The sequence below is a fragment of the Athene noctua genome, chromosome 25 (genome assembly GCF_965140245.1).
Source record: "Athene noctua chromosome 25, bAthNoc1.hap1.1, whole genome shotgun sequence".
Classification (NCBI taxonomy): Eukaryota; Metazoa; Chordata; class Aves; order Strigiformes; family Strigidae; genus Athene; species Athene noctua.
Window position 1 is genome coordinate 5,277,743 of NC_134061.1, and position 16,888 is coordinate 5,294,630.

At 70.4% G+C, this 16,888-nt stretch overlaps 2 protein-coding genes across 5 annotated transcripts; both read right to left on the reverse strand.

The window, feature by feature from the left end:
- Positions 1 to 94: 94 nt before the first annotated feature.
- On the reverse strand, positions 95 to 7,831 carry FAM171A2 (family with sequence similarity 171 member A2). 4 transcript variants are annotated; one of them, XM_074927011.1, is made up of 9 exons: positions 7,680 to 7,831; positions 5,039 to 5,266; positions 3,680 to 3,772; positions 3,437 to 3,595; positions 3,166 to 3,342; positions 2,922 to 3,038; positions 2,599 to 2,725; positions 798 to 2,075; positions 95 to 401 (listed from the first exon to the last, which is right to left on the reverse strand). In XM_074927011.1, exons 1-9 carry the CDS (start codon positions 7,777 to 7,779, stop codon positions 347 to 349), a joined length of 2,334 nt encoding a protein of 777 aa, XP_074783112.1. In that variant the 5' UTR covers positions 7,780 to 7,831; the 3' UTR covers positions 95 to 346. The 4 variants fall into 4 exon arrangements, with proteins under 4 accessions (XP_074783112.1, XP_074783114.1, XP_074783115.1 ...); XM_074927013.1 differs by lacking the exon at positions 3,680 to 3,772; XM_074927012.1 differs by lacking the exon at positions 95 to 401 and having other exon boundaries at positions 794 to 2,075.
- An 820-nt stretch (positions 7,832 to 8,651) lies between these two features.
- Positions 8,652 to 16,073, reverse strand: ITGA2B (integrin subunit alpha 2b). Its single transcript, XM_074926595.1, has 30 exons — positions 15,916 to 16,073; positions 15,715 to 15,845; positions 15,537 to 15,634; positions 15,290 to 15,455; positions 15,164 to 15,213; positions 14,964 to 15,009; positions 14,645 to 14,773; positions 14,511 to 14,558; positions 14,212 to 14,255; positions 14,058 to 14,117; positions 13,637 to 13,689; positions 13,298 to 13,506; positions 12,972 to 13,154; positions 12,846 to 12,891; positions 12,648 to 12,752; positions 12,469 to 12,524; positions 12,220 to 12,371; positions 11,873 to 11,986; positions 11,181 to 11,251; positions 10,948 to 11,095; positions 10,734 to 10,826; positions 10,548 to 10,627; positions 10,347 to 10,427; positions 10,174 to 10,276; positions 9,950 to 10,102; positions 9,744 to 9,854; positions 9,519 to 9,632; positions 9,203 to 9,310; positions 9,004 to 9,126; positions 8,652 to 8,765 (listed from the first exon to the last, which is right to left on the reverse strand). The coding sequence occupies exons 1-30, from the start codon at positions 16,071 to 16,073 to the stop codon at positions 8,673 to 8,675; spliced, it is 3,126 nt and encodes a 1,041-aa protein (XP_074782696.1). The 3' UTR covers positions 8,652 to 8,672.
- Positions 16,074 to 16,888: the final 815 nt, after the last annotated feature.

Sequence of the window (16,888 nt, forward strand, 5' to 3'; positions counted from 1 at the left end):
CGGGGGGGGCGGGGGGGTTGTTGAAGCTGAGGCAGGAAGCAGAGGCAGCAGGATATTTCTTTTTTTTTTTTTTTTTTTAATATATTAATGCCATCTAACGAACAGGCAGGGACGTGCAGGCAAGCGCAGGCAGCAGCTCCCTGCCCAGCCCGGCCGGGGGCAGGCGGTGCCTGGGGGGGGGTCCCCATGTCCCCCCCACTGCCAGCCCAGCCCTCACTGATCCCTCTTCATCCTCGCCACGTAGAAAACGTTTAGAAACACGATTAAAATCCAAAGCCAAGGGCAGGGGGATGAGGTTCGGGGGGGTGGGGTGGGGTGTGGAGACAGGGACCCCCCCCCTCAGCTCCTATGGCAGCTTGGAGGCACCGCTGGCCCGGGGGGCACTACCGGCCCCCCCCGCCCTGCAGGGACACAATCAGGGACAGGCCTCAGGACTTGGAGGGGGGGGTGGGGGGGTGGACAGGCAACTCTTGCCCCCCCCCCCCCAAAAAAAAAAAAAGATGAATGACAATGTGATGGTGGGGGTGACATGGTAGGGGGAAGGACATCGGCAGCAGGACCCCATGTGGCAGGGGTGGGGGGCCCCAAGCACAAAGGGACACAGGCAGCCTGGGGCTTGTCCCTCTGCTCCCCCCCCCCCGGCAGGGAACAGCGCGGGGCCGGGGAGGAGATGGACAGGGTCGGGGGGGGGGGGATGCCGATGGTGGGCTGGGACAATGACAGCACAGAGTGACAGTAGCAGTGCACCCACCACCCCCCAGGGCCAGGGGACCCCCCCACCGCCCCCCCCAACTCACTTGACGTTGAAGACCATCAGCGGCCGCTCCTCCCGCTTCTGCCAGGGGCTTTTACGGTCGCCCCCCTCGTCCCCCCCCTCGCCCGCCTCGGCCAGCGCCTCCTCCTCGGGGCTGGTCAGGGAGTCGCGGGGGGCTTCGCTGGCGCTGCTGCGGCCGCTGCCCCCCCCTCGCCGCCCCCCGCCCCCCGCTTCCAGCAAGGGGGCCAGCGAGCTGTCCTCAGGGGAGGCGACGGGAAGGGGGGGCCGGGTCCCTCCGTCCTCCCCCCCACCTCCGACTCCCCGGGGGAGGCGGGGGGGGGGCGCGGGGCCGGACCCCCTCTCGCTGCCCTGCAGATCGATGTAGGAATGTCGGACCTGGGAGGAACGGCCGTCCAGGGAGACGAACCAAGCTCTTGGCGGGGGGGGGCCCCCCAATTCTAATAACTGCTGCCCCGCCAGCGCCTGCAGCTCCCCGTTGAGCTGAGCCACCGCCGACCCGTCCAGCAGCACCGGGATGGCCACCGAGCCGCTCACCGGTTGGGGGGCACGAGCTCCCCCCCAGTTTTCCCCTTCCTCAAACGGTTGCCCAGCGGACGGGGGGGCCGGGGGGGCGGCCGTTGCCGCCGTCGAACCGGGTCCCCCATCAGTTTCGGGGGGACCCTCCGGTTCACCAGGGGCCAGGCGCATGTAGCGGGCGGGGATGAGGAGGGTGGGCATCACCCCCCGGTAAACATCCTCCGGCCCCCCGCCCCGGTCCAGGGGGCCGCAGAGGAGGAGGGGACCCGTGGGGGCCAGTGAGGGCGGGCGAGGGGGGGGCTCAGGCAGCGGGTGCTCGGTTGGCTGCCCCCCGTAACGGGCAAACACCGGAGGCGAGGGGGGCCGGGGGGGGAACGCGGGGGTCCCCCGGGGATGCTCGTCCGGCGGCTGCAGCCCGTCCACCGAGCGGGCAGCCCTGAGGCCGAAGGCTTCGCCGGGGCGCCCGTAGTCCTCCGGCGCGGGGGGCTGGCGGCGGCGGGGGGCCAGGGTGCCGGCCGGGGTCCGGGGGCCAGCACGGAGCTGGGGAGGGGGGGCCGGCGGTTGGAAGAAGTCCGGCCGGGTGGTGGGGAGGTCACGGGTAGCGGGGGGTAAACCAGGGGTGGGGAGGTCGGTGTCCCCCCCCGAGGATGCCGTCTCCAGGTGGCTGCCACCGCAGAGGAGGTCCAGCTGGGACACTGAGGTGGCCTGGTCCCGCCGAGCGGCGTCCAGCGGCCCCGGCAGCGGCAGCTTGCGGTGCTGCGCCCGCGGCTTCAGGCACCGCCGCCTGCGGGGACACGGCGGCGGGGTCACCCCACAGGAGGGGGGTGCTGGGGACCCCCACCCCACCCGCCTCCCTCACCGGCTGGAGGGTGCTAGAGGAGGGGGCTCCTGCCAAGGCACCAAGGCTGGGGAGGGGCCATGAGGTGGTGGGCACCCCCATAGCCAGCTATAGGGCACCCAGGGGTGCCAGGGGGTGGTGGCTCTCCCCATAGACAGATCTAGGATGGTTGGGGGTGACAAGGGGGGGTGGCTGTCCCCATAGCCAGGTGTAGGGCACCCAGGGGTGCCAGGGAATGCTGCCTCACCCCCCCCAACCAGCTACAGGAGACCCAAGGGACACCCAAGGGCTCCAGGCAGGCAGTGCCGTCCCCCCCTCCTCAGCTATAGGATGCCGGGGGGTGTCAGGCAGGGGCTGGCCCCCTCCCCATACCCAGCCGTAGGATGCCCGGGGGGGGGGAGCAAGCAGTGTGGGTCCCTCCCCCAAGCCGTGGTTGGGACCCCAGGGGGGCCGGGCAGGGGGTGCTGACCTGCAGTAGTAGATGAGGAGGCAGAGGAGGATGAGGACGAGCAGGGCCAGGGCACCCAGGATGGTGAGCAGGAAGATGGTGTGGTAGGTGGTGATGTCCGTCACACCCGCCGTCATCGCCACCAGCCCTGGGGGACAGCGGGCTCAGACGGGGCAGGGGCCAGTGCCGGGGGCTGCACCCACCAGCACCCCATGGGACGTGTGGGAGGGGTGAGGGACATTCCGCCCGCCCTGGGGTGCTGCCACCCCCCCCAGGACAGCCTGTCCCCAGAGCCACGGAGACAGGGGGACCCAGGCTGGGGGCACCCATGGGTGTCACCCTACCTGTGCTGGGAGAGGGAAGAGCTGCTGCCCAGTATCCCAACTGGGAGGAGACAAAAGTCCAGTAGAGCTGCCGGCCTTCCTTACGGATCAGCCCCGTCCCATTACGCACCCACAGCCCTGCAGGGAGACACGTCCGTCCCGCCCCAAGGTGGGCTGAGACCCCCCAAACTCATCACCCCCCTCCGCTGCCGTCCCCGGCAGGAGCCGTGCCACCCCTCTGCCACCCCCCTCAGCCCGCACTCACCGCTCTTGGGGTCAAACCTCCAGGCTGGCACGCTGGTGGCTACCACGGGCCCGGCGTCAGGGGCCAAAGGGACGGACAGATGGACAGGGCCGGCCAGCGGCACCTCCGTCCCGTTCCCGGTGAAGAGGTGGACGCTGAGAGCCGCCACGGGCGCCAGCTCCAGCCAGGTGGCATTGGCTGTGGGGACAAGGGACATACACAGGGGATGACCTCAGGGGGTGTGTGTGACCCCCCCCTCAAATCCCCCAGTGTCCCCCCCATCTCCCCGTACCGCTGCCGTCCTGTTCGGCCCCGAGGAATGCGGGGAAGGCGCGGGCCAGGCTGGGGCCGGTGGCGGCGGTGAGGGACGCGGCGAGCTGGTTGTAGGTGGAGCTGCGGGGCAGGCGGGCTGCCCGCCGCGGGAACTGCGCCCACGGCTGCCCCCGGGCACCTGGGGACACACACACACAAGGTGGGTGGCAGCACCCAGGGGTGACGGTGGTGCCACCCCCACCGCTCCATCCCTATCGCTCACCTGGGGATCCCAGGAGGATCTGGACCAGGTCCTCGTAGAGGATGAGGGTGGCGGGGCGCTCAGGGAGCAGGTAGAGGCTGATGGAGGCGTAGACTGCAAGGGGGAGGGTGATGGGGGGACCCCAAATATAGCCCCCCCCCCTCCCCAGACCCCCAGGTTTGAGATGAGGGAGCAGGGGAGAAGGGGGAGAGTGGGTGCTGATGGGGACAGGGGGTGATGAGCCCCACAAAGCGGGTGGGGAGGGGGGAATAGAGCAGCAAGGGGCGGGATGGACATGGGGACAGGGAGGGACAGGCAGCGGGCAGGGTGGGGGCACCCCACCCATGCATGTCCATGCTGTCCCCAACCTGTGCACACCCCCCACACCCCATCCTTGCTCCCCCTGATCCTTGCACCCCCGCCTCCCAATCCCTGTGTGACACCACGCTCTTGCACACCCCCAGTCCTGGCATGCCCGCACCCCCCAATCCCTGCACACCCCAAATCCCCAGCACTCCCCACCCCCTCCTTTATGCACCCCCTCCCCTGTGCACCCCCATCCTTGCATGCTCCCACCCCCACGTGTCCCAACCCCCTGTTGACGTGACCCGCACTCCCCCCCAACCTGTGATGGCCCTGGGGACAAAGGCTGGCACCCAGTCAAGGGTGACCCCCTGGCCCCCACCACCCCAGGATGGGGGTTCTTCAGGGCCACCAGAACATAGCTGTCCCCTCCCAAAGGGGTCGGACCCCCCCCCAACACCCCTCTGTAAGGGACCCCCTCCAAAAGCCCTTTGGGGTCCCCAGGAAGGGATTGGAGTCCCAGTAAGGGACTGGGTGTCCCCAGTCAGGGACCAAAGGCCCCCAGTAAGCAATCAAGGACACCCAGTGAGAGACTGGAGCCCCCCCCCCAGTAAGGGAGGAATGAGGGACCCCATTAAGGGCTTGTGCCCCCCCACAAGGGGTTTAGGCCCCTAGTAAGGGACCAGTTCCCCCAGTACGGGGTTAGAGCCCCTGTAAGCGGTCAGAGTCCCCCATAAGGAACCAACTCCCACAGCGAAGACTCAGGGCCCCTCATAATGGTGCAACGCCCCCCAGTAAGGGATTGGGGACACCCATAAGGGCTCAGAACCCCACAATAAGGGGTTGGGGTTTCCCAGGAAGGGACTGGGGGCCCTCCATATGAGCCACCCAGTGACGCATCAGGGGTCCCCCAGTAAAAGGTTGGGGTGTGCCATAAGTGTTCAGAGTGACAGTGTCACTCCATCAGGGATCAGACCCCCCCCAGTAAGGAATATGGGGACCCCCATAAGGGCTCAGAGCACCCCCCCAGTATGGTGTTGTGGTCCCCTGTAACGGTTGGGGGTCCCGGTCACTCACGCGGCAGCTTGTTGACACGCCAGGGGACGGAGGCGGTGACGTAGCCTCGGCGGGTGGCGGTGACGAGGACCCAGGTGCCCAGGCGGTAGGGGACGGGCAGGACGCCGGTGCCCTCGTGGTCGGTGGTGCCGGTCGCCAGCGAGCTGCGGTTGCCAAAGACCTCCAGGGTGGCCTGGGCCAGTGGGGCCAGCGTCCCGCTCTCGTACACCTGCACCTTCAGCAGCACCTCTGCGGGGACACAGGTGACACATGGGTGAGGGCATGGGGCACCCCCATACCAGCTGGTACCCCACAGCGTGTCCTGTGGGTGGGGTGGGGGGCACCACCGCAGTAGGGTGGTGGGATCCATCCCGGTGGGTCACGGCCACCATCCCAGCTGGGTGGTGGGACCCATCCTGGTGGCCTGGTGGTCCCTGGTGTGTCATGGGCACTACCCCCGTGAGGTGACAGGGACCGTCCCGGCTGGCACCGTGCTGGCAGGTTTGGGGGCACCATCCCAGCAGGTTACGGGGGGTGTGGGCATCGCCCCTGTGCCCCCCCTGTGCCCCCCCGCAGCGCTGGTGGATGGGGGGGTTATTGCTCCAGGGTGCCGTGCCCACATGGCTGGGTGCACCCACTCGTGTTCCTCCCAATCCCCCACGAGGGGCCAGGCAGGGCCATGCCCCCCCCCCGCCCCCCCCAGGGTGCCGCTCACACATGTCACAAGTTCAGGGGGTCTCCACCCCAGTGGGCTCCCCCAGCAGCGCAGGGACTGGTCCCCCCTCCCCAGTCCCCGATGCAGGGCAGGGGTGGGACAGGCTGGGGGGGACCCCACACCCTCCCATGCCCCCGGCCCCCCCCCGTGCCGGCGCCATCCTGCGCATGAGCCCGCAGCCCTTGGCAGCCGGCCCGGCTCGGGCGCCGTCACCCTGGCAACGACCTCCTTCATCCCGCGGCCCCGGGCGCTTGCAGGACCCCGTGTCCCCCCCGGCAGCATCCTGCCCCCCAAAAGCCCCCAACACCAGTGGGCAACCTAACCCGACCCCCGACCCCCACCCCAGCCCAGATGTTGCCCAGATGTGGCAAAGGGCAAGGGGAGGAATTTGCAGCAGCTGCTCCAGTGACGCACTGGGGGAGTCGGGGGGGGGGGGAACACGACACATTGGGGGCGTCCCCCCACATAGCGGGGACAGCCGGCACCCGGGGGGCAGGAATGTCCCCGCGGCCACATGCCGGCCACCCGCAGCTGCTGGGGGACAGCTGGCACCAACAGCAACCCCCCGGTGTCCTCCGGAGAGGGGGGGCCAAGGTGCCACCCCCAGCGTGGAGGATACAGCCCCCTCCCTCCTGGCCCCACGGGCACAAGCCCCCCACCATCAGTAAGGGGTCCCCACCCACCACGGGGCATGCTGGCACCCCAGTTCCTCCCAGTATGACCCCACGGCTCCATGGTGGGTGGGCGGGGGGTGCCAGGCCCTCGGCTGGGAGTGGGACCCGGGGGTCACCCCACGGGGACGGGGGACGCCAGCCAGAGAGCTGAGCCAGCACGGGGGGTGTCAGGGACCCCCCTCACCCCGCTGCCCCCCGACTCACACCCCCGAGGACACCTGCCCTGGCACTGGGGCACTGCCAGGAGGGTTTGAGGTGGGGGGTGACGGGGAGCCACGGGGACCCCGAAGCGACGCGCTGCACCCCAAGGCCCACCCTGCCTGCCGGGAGCGGGCAGAGGCGCCTGCACCGGGGTGAACCCCGCACCCTGCCTAGGAGACCCCCACCATCCTGCACCCCCGGGTGGTGCTCAGAACCCCCACCCGCCCTCCCATGCTCCCGAACTCCCTGGCCTGGGGCCCCCCCCCCATCCTGCACCCTCTGGCACTGCCCAGGACCCCCCCCCCAACCCCCCATCCTGCACCCCCTCTGCCTGTGATCCCCACCCACCCTCTTACACCCCCAAGCTCTCCCAGGACCCCCACCCACCCTTCCGAACCCCCTGGCCTGGGACCACCCCCACCCTCCTGCACGCCTCAGCGCTGTCCATGACCCCCACCCACCATCACGCATCCCCGGCCTGCGACCCCCACCCATCATGTTGCAGCCCCCGGTGCCGCCCAGGACCCCCCCACCCCATCCTGCACCCCATGGCCTGAGACCACCCCCGCCCTCTTGCACCCCCAAGCTCTGTCTCCGACCCTCACCCACCCCGGCACTGCCAAGGACCCCCCCCCGCCTCACACCCCGCACCCCCCCGGCGCTCCCCAGGACCCCCCACCCACCCAGCACCCTTCGCCCGCCGGTGGCCAGAACCGCCCGGGGAGGGGGGAGACGGACGGACAGACCGGGGAGGGGGGGCCGGGAAGACAGACAGACACACAGACAGCCGCGGGGGGGGCACGGACGGACGGACAGACCGGCAGCGGGGGGGCGGGGGGGGGGCGGACAGACGGACGGTCAGCCGGAGGGGCGGGCACGGCGGAGGGCGGGGGGGGGGCACGGAGGGGCCCGACCGGGCGGGATGGGGGTCACCAGGCGGGGACGGGGACGGGGTGGGGGGGCCGGAGGGGCCGGCGGGGGTCGGGGCGGGGGTCGGGGCGGGTCGGGGCGGGGGCGGGCGCCTCCCCCCGCCGCCGCCGCCGGCGCCCCCGCACACAAAGGCCGCTCTCACCGTGCGCTCCCGGCTCCGCCGCGCCCCGCGCCCGCCGCCCGCCCGCGGCCACCAGCAGCAGCAGCACCGGCAGCGGCGGCAGGAGGCGGCGGGGCCGCATGGTCGCTCCGCGCCGTTACCCCGCCATGCCCGGCCCGCCCGGCCCGGCCCGCTCCGCCCGCCGCCGCCGCCGCGGGGACCGGGCTCCACCTGCCGGAGCCGCCGGGCACGGCCGCCCGCCCCGCCCCGGGGCCCCGGGCCCTCCCCCGGCACCGCCCCGGGACCCCGGACCCTCCCCCGGCACCGCCCCGGGACCCCGGGACCGGGACTCGGGACCGCACCGGCATCCCGAGACTGACTCCGGGACCGGCACCAGCACCAGCGTCCCAGCACGCACCCCCCGTACCCGCACCCATCCTCGGTAACGCCCCGGGACCCCGGATCGCGCCCCCCTGATGCTGCCCGGGGACCGGGACCGGGACTCGGTACCGCCCCGGCATCGCGGCACTGGACCCCGGGACCGGCACCCACGTCCCCCGTTCCAGCACCGGCATCCCGGGAGTGACCCCGGGACCGGGACTGACCCCGGGACAGGCACCCGCCCCCCAGTCCCACACCAGCGCCCCAACACTGAACCCCCCCGGTACCAGCCCCCCAGACACCTCCCCCAGTCCTGGCACCCCCCGGCCCCCTCCTGCCCCCCAGCACCCCCCCACCAGGCCTCTGCGGAGTCACACGGGCCTCTGGGGCACCCCACAAGGCACACGGGGGTCCCCAAAAGGCTTCCCCTGCCCCTGGTCACCCCCGCATGTGTTCTGTCCCCTCCCCAGCCCCCCCGGCGCAGGTTCGGGGGGGGGGCACCCCCATATCACCCCACAGGAAGCACCAGGGTGCCGGGCAGAGATGTATTGTCCAGGGACAGCAGTGGGGGGCTGGGTGGGCACCCAGGGGGGCTGGGGTAAGGGGGCTGGGGCGGGGGGGTGCCATGGGGTGGGGGGACCCCGGGGGTCCCCACTAGGCCTGGGCACCCCCCGGCTCCTGGGCCTGGCCATGCACCAGCTCCTGCGTGTCCTCGGAGGGCGGCCGCGTCCTCTTGAAGAAACCGGCCTGGCAGAGGGACACAGTGACAGCCCGGCCCCGGGGGACCCCGCGGCATCACCCCCGGGGGACCCCGCGGCATCACCCCCGGGGGACCCCATGGCATCACCCCAGGTGCTGCCCCCCACCCGGTGCCCACAGCCTCCACCCCCAGGGCTGGGTGTCCCATTTCATGGGTTCCTCCAGTGCCTCTGGGGTCCCACCACCATGGCAGGGTGTCACCGGTGTCCCCCCCCAGCCTTCTCACCTTCCACATGAGGAGGATGAGGAGGGTGAGGAGCAGGTGCCCGGCGAGGACCCCCAGCACCACCCACCACACAGGCACAGCTCCCTCACCGCCGGGGCTGGCGCGCACCACCTCGGTGACAGCCTGCGGAGGGACGGGTGAGTGACACCGCTGCCACCACGGCCTGTCCCTGTGTCCCCCGCAGCCGTGACAGCCCTACCGTGGCCTCCCCGGCAGGCAGGACACGGGGCTGGATGCGGTAGGGCATGGACGAGGTGTTGAACCAGGCTCGTGAATGGATGAGGAACTGCTTCAGGAGGTACTCCCGCTGGGGACAGCCATGGGGACACATGGGAACATGTGGGGACACGTGGGAATGTGACATCAGGGCCTCTGGCAGGCAATGGCCGGGCACCCCACATCCCCAGGGCTGTTCTCTGCAGGTCCCTGGGGACCACCGTGCAGGAGGAGACATGGCAGGGACACCCGAGGGACACCACCCCTGTCCCCTCCCTGTCCCCACGAGGGGACAGTACCTGCTGCAGGGTGTCCATCCAGAGCAGGGCATGGACGGTCACCAGCGCCCGCTGGTCCTTGGCCAGGCTGGGCACCCGGCAGGCGATGCCCACGCACGTGGCGTTGCTGCAGTCCTGCGGGACACGACGGCTGTCACGCTGACACCCCCCCCAGCACCCCGGGGAGGCCTCCCCAAGCCCCCCCACCCATCACAGGCTGCAGGTCCCCAGGGAGCGCCCGCTCACCACGGGGACGGGCTCCTCCAGCCCCACACCCGGCGGCTCCTCCGCCTCCCGTCGCTCCCGCTGGCGGGTGCCATTCCGGGGCGCTGCGCCCGTGGGCCGGGGGATCTCCAGCTGGAAGGAGATAAAGGGGAGACACACACACACCCCCCACCGTGACACCCACCCAGCACCTAGAGGGGGGTGCTGGTCCCCAGGCAGCACCCTACCTGCTCGGCGTTGAGGCCGGGGGGGTTGGTGCAGCTCATGCCCCCCTCAGTGCCCAGCTCCAGCAGGTAGAGCAGGATGCGGCCACCCAGCTGGCTGGGGACGGCGAGGTGCAGGGTGACGCCGCTGACGGTGCTGGGACCCTTGTTGTGGAGCTGCGGGAGGACAGTGAGGTGACACTGGGGAGGGGACAGTCCCCCAGGCACCCATGGGTGCAGCACCCTACCTGGTAGACGTGCTCCACCTTGATGCCGTGGTCCTCGAGGCGCCGGCTGCCCTCCACCCTGCGCCAGCTGGCGGGCAGCACCGTGGTGGCAGGCAGGGAGTTTCTGGCAGGAGAGGGGGGTCAGTGTCCCCCTGTGGTTCCCCCGGTCCCCCCTGTCCCCCCCAGGCCCTCACCCTCGCAGCTCCATCTCCGCCTGCACCTCCACAGGCACCGTCACCGTCACCGACGCGTTGGTGGAGCTGGGGCTGTTCTTGCTGCGGGGACACGGCAGGGTGAGGGATGGCCACCGAGTCTGGGGACACACTGAGGCCACCAAGTGCCAGGTGTCCGGGTCCCAGCAGCGGGCAGGGGACAGGGGGTGGGCACGGTGTCACCTCCGCAGCTGGAGGTGGAAGGTGATGGCGTCACCCATGTCCTCCAGCCCGGACACGCTCAGCTCCATGTCCACGGTGATCTGGGAGGACAGCAGGAGGGTGGGTGGGTGATTCCCCCCCCAGCCGGCTGTGCCCAGCCCTGACACCAGGGTGATGGGCCCAGAGCGGGACCCCCCAACTCCTTACCCGTGCCCCCGCTTTCATGGGGTTGCCCAACTCGCAGAGCACCACGTGGCTCCCGTTCTCCTTCCTGGGGTTGCAGCTCAGCTTCTCCTGCCCCTACAGGGTGGGGACACAGGGAGGTGACACATCAGAGACCCCCCCATGCGCCAGAACCACCGTGGAAACCTGCACACCCACTCCAGACACCCCCTGGCACCCCCCCTCACGGGGCACCCACCGGGATGCTGCTGCGGGCCGCCTGGTAGTGGGTGCCGGGGGGCAGCTGCACCCGCAGCTCGGCCTCGAAGGCGCCTTCGCCCGCGTTGCTGGCGTTGGCGCGCAGGCGCAGCACGGCCTCCGCCCCGATGAGCAGGCGCCTGCTGGGGCTGGGGGACACACACACACACGGGGACAGGGCTCAGCACCCTGGGGTGACAGCGAGTGCCCACCCTCACCCGCCCGGGTGCTCACGTGTCGGCAGCCAGGTGGAGGTCGGGGACGCAGAGGTTGTCCTCGCCGCAGTCCTCCAGGATGATGTGGGTCTGGGAGGGAGTGGGGGGACGGGGGGGCAGTGAGGGGTGTGGGATGGGGAGTCACTGGGGTCAGTGGAGGGTACTGGGGGGACATCCGGAGGAGGGACTGGGGACAGCAGAGTGTACAGAGGGGACATCCTGGGGAGGGCAATTGGGGACAGTGGAGGATACTGCGGAAACAATCCCGGGAGGGATTGGTGATAGTGGAGGGTACAGAGGGGACATCTCAGGGACAGACTGGGGACAATGGAGGATGCTGGGGGACACCCCAAGGAGGGAGCAGGAACAGCATGGGGGGACATCCTGGGGAGGGACTAGGGACAGCAGGGTGAGTGCAGAGGGTTGGGCAGGGGGATGTGCCAGGGAGTGGCTGAGGATACATCCCAGGGGGGCACTGGGGACAGTGGGGGGGACTGGGGGGACACCCAGGAGAGTGACGGGGCAGCAGGGAGGGAAGGGGCTATGTCCCACGGAGGGGCTGGGGACACTGGGCACGGGCTGGGGAGCACAGAGGTGGCAGCGGGTGCCCCGGCCTGGGGGTATCCACATGTGCCCTTGGCCCAACCATGGGCACAAGCCCCCCCAGGGCACCGCAGCGACGTCCCCAGCTCAGCTGTGTCCCCCCTCTACCTGCGCCTGCACCAGGGTGTCCCCGTAGAGCACCAGCCCCAGCATCCCCCTGGGCAGCGCCAGGCTCAGGCTCAGGGCGACCGGGCTCAGCTTGTCCTTGAAGTCGGCCTCGTCCTGGGGGCACCCACGGGCAGAGCACCCCAGTGAGCACCCACACCCCGGGGCACCCACCTACCCAGGCTGGGGACACCGCTGTCCCCATCCCTGTCCCCATCCCAGCTGGGGGTGCCACTGTCCCCAGCCCTGGGCCCCCACCCTTCATGGGCTGGGAAAGCCACTGTGACCATCCTGGTTGGGAATGTCACTGTCCCCACCCATGCCAGCCCAAACTGGCACTGTCCCCATACCCGCAGGTAGGCGGTGAGGTTGTGGCACAGGGGGGGTGTCCCCGGGGCCAGTGCCAGTGCCCTATGCCAGGACGATTGGTGGCCCTGCAGCAGCAGGACCCTCCGGGACAGCCTGGGCTTCAGCCGGTCCAGCTGCAGCTCGGCATCGAGGCCTGGCAGGGCAGAGGGGGGGGGGGCACAGCACTGGTGACACCCTGGTGACACCCCGGCAGCGCCCCTTGTGCCCCCCCAGGTGACGCAGACACTCACTGATGTTCTGGGGAATGTGCTGGCCCGTCACGCTGACGCACAGCACCACGGGGAAGCTGCGAGGGGGACAGCACCCAGGGGTGCTCAGGGACCTGCCAGCAGCCCCGGGGTGGTGTCCCCACGCTGGTGGTGTTCCCACAGCGGTGTCCCCATGGCAGTGTCCCCACCACATGGCTCACCAGCTGACACGGGTGCTGGAACCAGGCAGGACACACTCCAGGACTTCGGGGTTCAGCCCATCGGGGACACTCAGCTGGGTCCGGGCCACCACCACGGACTGTCCCCTGGCACATGGGGACAGAGCTGAGGTGTCAGGGGACCTGGGCAAGGACCTCCCAGGCCGTGCTGCCACCAGAGCTGGCGGGACGGGCACTCACCAGTACACGGCCACCTTGGCCACCCCGTAAGCTCCCACCAGCAGATCTGTGAGGACAAGCAGGGGGTCAGTGACGGGGCGGGTGGCACTGGGGTGGCCCAGCGGTGGCCACGCGGCGGGGCTGTACCTGGGTAGCCATTGCCATCCAGGTCGGTGGCACCGCGCAGGGCAAAGCCGAAGGCGGCTGGGCCATGGAAGGGGCTGTCGAGGAGCTGGGTGGGCACCGGCATCAAACCCTCGCTCTGCCCACGGAAGATGAAGACCTGTCCGCTGCCACCGTCACCCCCCAGCGGGGCACCCACGGCCACGTCTGGGGACACAGGGAATGTGAGCACCCCCCGGGTGCCCCATCCCACCACCCGCCCAAGTGCTCCTGCCTCAGTTTCCCCCCGTGGTTTAGGCCCTGGCACAGCCCCCACCTTCCCCACCACCCCTGTGCCAGGCCGGTGTTACCGCCGTAGCCGTCCTTGTCCAGGTCCCCGAGGCTGGCGATGGCAGCAGAGAAGCGCCCGTAGGGGTGGGTGCCCGTCAGGGTCTGGGGGGGCCGGGCGAGGGGCCGCTTCCCCCCCCCCAGGTAGAGGTAGAGGCGCCCCACCTCGCTGCGCTGGCCGTCGGTGCGCCGGGCCATGTACAGGGGGGCACCCACCAGCACGTCATCCTGCCTGTGCCCGGTGAGGGGGTCAGGGTGCCCACGTTTGGGGACTGGTGGCAGCCAGGGGGGTGCCAGGCAAGGGGGCAACACCCTAGGGTGCCCCCATAGGGGATGGGGGGGGGGACAGTCTTGGCTCTCACCCATCCCCGTTGACATCAGCCACGGCCACCGTGTGCCCGAAGTACGATGCCACCTGGAAAAGGTCTGGGTGGGGGGGGTGGCACCAGGGGGGGGTTGGGGGGGTGTGCCTGGGGAACTGTGGGGTGCGCTGGGTGATGGGGAAGGGGGGTGATGGGAGGATAAGTTGGGGGTGCTCTGGGGTGGGGGTACAGGGGTGCTATGAGGAGGCAGTGGGGTGCTGTGGGGTGCTGGGCAATGGGCAGGGTGGCAGTGGGCAGTGGGGAGCCTTGGGGTGCTGGAAGGGGGCAGTGGGGGTGATGGGGCAGGGGGGCAGGGTGCCATGGCGTGCTGGCAGGTGGGGACAGGGGGCAGTGGGTGCCGTGGGGTGGCAGGGCAGGGGGGCAGGGTGCCGTGGGGTGCTGGCACGGGGTGGGGGGGTACCTGCTCACTGGAGACGACACGTAGGCGGCGCAGGGTCACCCCCAAACTGAAGATCTCCACCTGCTCAGAGCAGCGTCAAGCCCCGGCCCCATCCCAGGGTGCCACCGTGGGGTGCCCGGCCACAGCGGTGTCCCCATCACCGGGCACCACTCACCTCGCCCCACGTGTTGCTCTTGTTGGGGACCCCCACCACGTACTCTGTGGGGGACAAGAGCCCTGAGTGCCCCCACTACAGCACTGGGGTGGGCATGTGGGCACAAAGATACACCCAGGATACCCCCCGGCACTGGGGTGGGCGCGGGGGCACGGGGATGGACGGGACCCCTGAGCTGGCGCAACCCGTGTCCCAGAGCCCTGGGGAGGGGAGGGCACCCCGGAGCCCAGGGCTGCCCAGGACCCATCTCTCCCCACCCCGCAGGTGGCCCTGGCCCCTGTGCCCCCCCCAAGCCGTACCTTTGGTTTTGGGATCGCCATCGAACTCGCCCACAGCCACCGAGTACCCTGCAGGGAGATGGGCACTGGTGACCCCCGCTGTGGCCTGGCACGAGCCGGCCGTGGGGCAGGGCAGCCCAGTGCCCACCGCTCACCCCGATACCCGTCCTCATAGTCCCTGGACAGCGGCTCCTCCGTGGGACGTCCCGGGCGCTCCGGCCACAGCAGGGACTTGCCATGGAAGCGGGTGAGGATGGCATCCACCCCCACCGAGTACAGGAGCCCTGGGGGACACCGGGGTGGGTGCCAGCGCTGACAGGGCACCCACTGGCACCTGCCCCGGGCTACCAGTGCCACTGCAGGTGGCCCTGAGTGGGATGCCCCATCCTGGATGCCCTCCTGCCGTGCCCACCCAAAGGTGAACGTCCCAGGACCAGCGAGCCTGGGGGGCAGTGCCAGGCAGGCAGGACTCACCCATGAAGTAGTAACCCCCGGGGGCACCCAGCACCAGCGTGCCATCCTGTAGGAAAAGCTGGCATCAGCATCCACCCCAGGGCACCCCCACCCTCACACCCAGGTGCCACCCCAGCCACACCCTCTGCATCCCCATGGGCATCCCCATGGCATCCCTGGGGGCACCCTGGACACGCTGCCCCCCCAAGCACCCGTCTCACCGGGGTGACGGCTGCGCTGAAGCCGATCTCGCAGTAGCGCTTGTCATCAACTGTGGGCACAGGGCAGGGTCAGACCGGCCAAGGGTGGGGGGCACCCACTGCCCCCACCCACCCGCCTGCCCTCACCGTAGTAGCTCTCGCGGTAGGTGCTGGCCATGAGCTGGTCGCGGCAGGGCGAGTACCAGGCGACGCGGCGCAGCCCCGGGGCACCCACGAAGCAGACGCCCGTTGGGGTGCGGAAAGCCTCGTGCTGACCGTCCATCACGTTCCAGTGCTGCAGCGGGGCACAGGCCTGCGGACAGGGATGGGGACAGGGTGGGTGCCCACCCCACCACCATCCAAGGGTGCCCACCCACCTGCCGGGTGCACCCACCACCAGTTTGCCATCCCAGCTGGTGACCGACGCCCCCAGCCACTGGTTCGACTTGTAGGTGTGGAGATTCAGGGTGTTCTGGGTCTCGGTCTCGTCCCCTGGGGGAGCAGGAGAGGGGGAGCCTGTTGGGCCGGTGGCCCCCCACATCCCCCCCCATCATCCTGTGGCACCCACGCACCCGTAGTGTCGATGAGGAGGGGGCGGCAGGAGGGCTTGCTGGGGTGCCAGGAGCAGAGGAACACGGCACCGGGCTGGTCCACGCCGGGCTGGGAGGTGTTGGCGTGGGGTGCCCCCACCACCACGCTGGGCCTGGGGTGGGCAGAGCGGGTGTCACTGGTGGGGAAATGGGTGCCGTGCCCGGCCTCTAGTGTCTCCCTACCTGCCCTCGGTCATGTGGAAATCCAGGGAGAAGCCAAAATAGCTGCCGGGGGGTCCCTCGTACACGGTGGGTTGGTCCTGGAGGAGCCCCAGGGTGGGGGCCAGGCGCGGCCCCCCGAGGAGCAGCAGGGCCCAGAGTAGGGCAGCAGCAGCCCCCATCGCCACCCTGAAATGTGGCTGGTAGCCCCGCACAGCCCGTACCAGCATGTCCCCTGCTTATCTCAGAGGATACAGCTGGGGACAGGGACCGCAGGGATGGGGGACACAGGAAGGGCCCCCCCACACACACAACCACTCCCGCCAGGGAGCCAAAGGGCTACTGGGGTGCAGCGGGGGACGTGCTGCTTTTGGCTGGGGATAGAGATGCCTGGCCCGGCTGGCAGAGCAGGGCAGGGGCAGGGGCTGGCAGCATCACCGGGGACATGGCGAGGGGTTGGGGGGACACGGCCATGGCAGGAAGCAGCACAACAGCCTGTTGCCCACCACCCCCCTTCCACCGGAGGCTGGGGCCGAATCCGGCCCCCGCCCGTGCCTATCTCAGGGTGCAGGCGGCCACGGCCTGGCCAGCGGAAACACGGCGGGGAGGGGAGATGGCCACAAGGTGCAGGGTCCATGTCCCATGGTCCCCTGAGGTCCCCTCCACAGCGGGATGGAGCGGATGGGCTGGGGGACGCCCGGCTCCCCACACTGGCCCCACCAGCATTGGGCATCGCCACCAAACTGTATTCCTTTCCCCAGAGCAGGGACACCCCAAAACCCTTCCAGGGGCGAGTGCAGGGCTGGGGCAGCCCAGCCACCGAGCACCAGCACTTTGCAGGGAAGCGGCTCCGGCAAGGACACAGGTGCCAGGGTGGGGGGACCTGCAGCCCAGCAGACAAGGGGGCTCCTTGTCCTCGGCAGAGGAAAAGCCACCACAGCAACGCCACATCGGGGCTGCAGCAGCTGCTGGGGCCCAGCCCTGCAGCAACAGCCAC